Source organism: Fonticula alba (genome assembly GCF_000388065.1).
Source record: "Fonticula alba strain ATCC 38817 unplaced genomic scaffold supercont2.9, whole genome shotgun sequence".
Lineage (NCBI taxonomy): Eukaryota > Rotosphaerida > Fonticulaceae > Fonticula > Fonticula alba.
In genome coordinates, this window is record NW_009242979.1 from 965708 (window position 1) to 970373 (window position 4666).

Below are 4666 nucleotides of genomic sequence, written 5' to 3' on the forward strand. Positions count from 1 at the left end.
TGTGTGTGTGTGCGAGTGTGTGCGAGTGTGTGCGAGTGTGTGCGAGTGTGTGCGAGTGTGTGCGAGTGTTGGCGGGAATGGAGGGAGGGGAAGGCGGTAAGCACAGGCGCAAGTTGGACAGAGGGGATGTGGGCCCTATCGAGGGACGAGGGAGGCACAGGCACAGAAGGGGAGGGGGGGGGGATAGGACGCACCTGTCTCATAGATCATGTTCAGATTGGGATAATCCGCGCCAACCATGACCAGAGGATACTCCAAAGCCACATCATACACAGGACGCAGAGGATGCTTCTCGATGTCGAGCAGGTGGCGCACAACGTCCGGCGTCTCGCGCCCTGTGCCGACCGCCGCCAACACCGCCACCATGGCTCGGACCTGGTTGTAGAGGAACCCCCGGCCGTAAACCCGCACCATCAGATACCGCAGGTGCTCGCTGTGACGGGGCGTCCGGGGAGGCCCGAGAGCCCGGGCAGGCCAGGGGCCCGAAAGGCCGAGGGGAAATGTCAGAGGAGGGATCCCAGAGAGGGGCGTGCGGGGAGGGGGGGGGGGGCAGGCAGAGAGGCCACGCACGGCAGGGCATTGGACGGGGCAAACGGCTCGACAGTCACATTGAAGACAGTCCGGTCGAAGCGGATCTGCGTCTTGGACTTGTCCAGCCGGCAGAAATTCCGGAAATCATGGCACCCGACAAAATGCCCGGCAGCTTCACGCATGCGCTGTTTCGGGCGGTGCCGGGGGAGGCGTACCGCGAGCCGAGTTAGCATGTGGCAATCAGCGAAGGTCGAAGGAGAGCGCCGGGAAGGGCAAGGGGCACAGAACACCACGCACATCGAGGTCGAGGCCGTGGCTCGGCAACAGATATGCATAAGACCGACCTTGGCAGGCGAAGCGCGCGTCGAAGTCCCACGAGACCGGGGCCCAGCCAAGCACGCGGATCCCCTCCGGCAGGGCGTCATTCAAGAGGCGCGGATAATTCAACTCGGCCCGGTCCAGGACCGGATGCTGTGGGGCCTCGCCGTCGACGATGGCGGCCGCCGGGCCGAGGGCCTGCGAGCGGACATCCACCGCGATGAACTGCGACAGAGCCGACACGCCGGCATCCGTGCGGCCGGTTTGCGACAGCCGGCAGGCGGCGACAATGTCCGGCGCCGCGGTGGTCGCCACCTCCGGGGAGAGCTGCGTGATGCCATGCTTGCGGCACACCTCGCTCGGGACGCTAATGAGAAAAGTCTTGGCCAGGGCCCGGAGCAGGTGGCCATTGACCGTGTCCGGGGAGTTGGCCTGTGCCTCGAGGCCGCTCAAATTCCAGCCCATGTAGCTGACGTGCAGGACCACTCGACGCTGGCCATACCGGCGCGGATCGAATTCCCGCCGCGGGGCCTTGCGCATGGTGGCCGGGGGGGCAGATTCGGGGATGGGGTCGGCCTGGCGGCGGAGCTGCTTCAGCTCGGTGCGTGCCGAGGCCAGCTCCCCCTGCAGGCGTCGGACCAGGTTTTGCAGCTCGTCATTCGACAGAGCCTCAATGCCGGCTGACGGCGGGGTGGAGCTCCCCTCCGAGATGGCGGGATCGCCGGGCTGCGGCGGGGTTTCGGCCATGGCTTGGCGGGAGAATGTGGCCCTCTGGAGAAGGGCGCCAACAAAGGGGCGAGAAAGACGAGCAGCCGGGGGCGAGGGCGGGCAGAAGAGGGGAGAGGCAAGACGGAAGACCCCCAGCAAGCGGGCCATTGGCCGTGCAGAAGAGTGGTGGAGGCCGGCGGGTGGCGGGGGAGGAGGTGGAGGCACGTGGAACGTGTGTGTCCGTGTGTGTCCGTGTGTGTCCGTGTGTGTCTGTGTGTGTCCGTGTGTGTCCGGGTGCCGGGAATAACACCGGATGCGAGCGGTAGATCAGCCGGTCCGGGTGCCCGAGTCTCCTGGTGCGGGGAACAGGCGGCGCGAGAGGATGGAGGAGGCAAGGGGGGTTGTGGTGACCGGGAAAAAATGTCGCGCCGATCGCCGGCCCTGTTTTTGATGGCCGCCCAGATGGGTGGCCCCCGCCCTCGGGCCTCTCCTCGCAGGGCCGGCGTCGCGCGAGGCACGCCCCCCTCGGCGCACCACCGGCCCCGCACGCCCAGAGAAGTCATCTTCCTCGATCTACGGCCACGGCCGGGAATGCCTCCTCACGCATGGCATCCCAAGTGCCGACGGACGGACGGTGTTGTGGACTCGCCATCGGGGCGGCGGGGCTGCTTCTCCCACGGGAGCAGAGACCCCTGTGCTTTTGTCTCGGCCCTGCCCCCCGCCCCCCGCCCCCCGCCCCCCCCTCCGACCGCCGCGAGCCAGCCGGTATTAATCGGCTGGCGGCGGGATCGGCCGGGCCCGGTCGGCCCCATGACGGCAGCCCGTCTCGCTCCTTGCCTCCCCCACCCCTCTCTGCCTTCCCTTCCTCGGCTACCTGCAACAATGGGCCTCCTCCTGCTCGGCCACCGGCGCCTAGTGCCGGTCCTTCGGCCTGTGGCTCCTCGTGGGGTGGCTTTCTTTTCCTCCCGGGCCCCGCCGACCGATGTTCCCCCTGCTGCGGGCGCCGCGGCTGCGGTGCCGCCAGCCGACCCTCCCAAAGCTCCTCCATCCGCCGGCCCCGCGGCTGTCGCCCCGCCCGAGGCTGATGCCCCCAGTCCCCGGATGTCACTCTGGGCGCGCCTGACTGGGGGCCGGCCGGGGCCTGGCTCTGTCGCCCCCGGTCCCGGGTCCTCGGAGGGCAGTGCCCACATCGGCAGCCTGCTTCCCCGCTTGGGAGAGCTGCTATTCCATGACGCCGCGCACCGGGAGCACACCATCCAGGAGCCGGTTTACCCGACGCTGACTCCCCTCCGGCCGGAGTATCTGGAGACCCTGCCACCGGTCTTCTTTGACACGCTCCGCCCCTCGCCAGGGCCCGGGCTGCCGGAGCACCTCCGGCGCCATCACAAGCTGCTGTCGGACTTCGTGTCCGAGCACTTCGCGCATGTGGAAATCCGCAACGCCATTGGCTATGGATCCGGGGCACTGCCGCAAAATGCGCAGGCCGACTTCGGCCAGGTAATGGCCCCATTGCAGCCCCCGCACCGCTTGACCCGTTCCTCATTGCCTCAAAAAAAAAGAAGAAGAAAAAGACCCCCCCCCCACCGCCCCTGAAGCCCCTCGCCCATTCTCACGGCTCTGCTCCTCCCTCCCTCCCTCCCCCTCTCCCTGCTCCCGCCTCGCCCTCCTCCTCCTCCTCCTCCTCCTCCTGGACTCTGTTGACTGTCGATGCCAGGGAAAGATGCTGGATTTCATCTTTGTCGTCGACCGCCCGGAGGAGTTCCACCGGCGGAATATGGAACGCTATCCGGACCACTATCCGGCATACGCGCGCCTCCTCGGGGCTCGAATGGCCACTCGCATCCAGGCCCTCGGTGGGGGGATCTATTATAACTCCCAGGTGACCCTCCAGGAGCAGCCAGTCAAGTATGGGGTCATCTCGACCGAGGCCTACATCGGGGATTTGCTCCGGTGGGACTCCTTCTACACGGCGGCACGACTGCAAAAGCCGACCATGGAGTTGGCTCTGCGCGGGCGGCCGACCCCGGCGGCCGTCGGGCCGGTCCTCGGCAAGCCGGCATACCGGCCCCCCGGCTCGGCTCCCGGGCCTGCTCGCATGGCCGGGGCCTTGGGCTGGGAATCGGACCCGATGAACTACTTCTTCCTGGAAAGCGCCATCTGGAACACCAACCGGCCGGTGGTGGCCTCGCCGAGCGCGCAGGATACCGCCATCGGAGCCATGATCCGGCTGCTGAACCGGGCCCTGCACCGGCCGGCCGCCAGCCAGTCCCTTCTCGGGGTCCCCTCGTCGGATCTCGATGCATATGCCGATGGGGTCCTGCAGGCGGCCCAGCGGCAGAACCTTCGCCATGCGGTGGCCTATGCGCGGCTGCTGCTCGGGCCGGAGTTCACCCTGCGCGAGCTCTTCCTCACCATCACCCGGCTGTCGTACTACGGCGATGTCCGGACCCTGGTCGGGGCCGAAGACCCGCGCAAGGTGGCCAACATTGTGGACAACCAGTTTCCCCTGTTTGCGGCGCTCTATGCCCCGGTGCTGGGCGAGCTCCTGGACTATGGGTCGGGGCTGGACCGGCCGGCCGGGGAGTCCTTCGCCGACTTCCTGGCCCGACCGGAGGCCCTTCTCCGCCAGCCGGTCAGCCGGGTGAGTTTGAATCAGCTTTTCACGGCCGGGCTGCCGCCGGCGATGGCCGTGCGCGTGGTCATCCGCGACCTGCATCGCACGGATTTCCTCCATGTCATGCGCTCCTGGACGCATCTGGTCGAGGGTCCTCGGGCCCTTTTCGGTGCCAGTCCATATGCCGGGCGTTTGTTGGTCTTGCGCACGGCCTCCCAATCGAATCTCCGGTCGAGCGTGGCCCAAACACTGAAGGGGCTCTGGACGGCGGGGCCCTTGCGGGCCGCCATCTATGCCCGGGCCAAGCTTCAGAAGGGTCGTGCCAAGCCGTGACCGATGCTCCGTCAATGCGACCGGACCCGGACACTTTTGGCTGTGTGTCGTCGCCCTGTGATCCTCGGCGGGGTCTTTTTTTTTCCCTCCCCCCGCCTCTTTGCCCCTCCTCCCTCCTCTTCCCCCCAGCTTGTGCCCGCCGTGGCCGCCACCCAAGTGAAC

At 67.5% G+C, this 4666-nt stretch overlaps 2 protein-coding genes across 2 annotated transcripts in view; one reads left to right on the top strand and one right to left on the bottom strand.

Moving 5' to 3' along the window:
- Positions 1-1948, bottom strand: part of H696_05288 (hypothetical protein) — a 3337-nt gene extending 1389 nt beyond the window's left edge. The window contains exons 1-3 of the mRNA XM_009499151.1: positions 829-1948; positions 571-716; positions 195-433 (exon numbers count right to left, since the gene is read on the bottom strand). Of these exons, the coding sequence (XP_009497426.1) occupies positions 195-433; positions 571-716; positions 829-1725 (1282 nt within the window). The 5' untranslated portion in view covers positions 1726-1948. The remainder of the gene's footprint in view (positions 1-194; positions 434-570; positions 717-828) is intronic.
- A 428-nt stretch (positions 1949-2376) lies between these two features.
- Positions 2377-4631, top strand: H696_05289 (hypothetical protein). The gene is made up of 2 exons (XM_009499152.1): positions 2377-3054; positions 3272-4631. Exons 1-2 carry the CDS (start codon positions 2440-2442, stop codon positions 4502-4504), a joined length of 1848 nt encoding a protein of 615 aa, XP_009497427.1. The 5' UTR covers positions 2377-2439; the 3' UTR covers positions 4505-4631.
- The last annotated feature ends 35 nt before the right edge of the window (positions 4632-4666 follow it).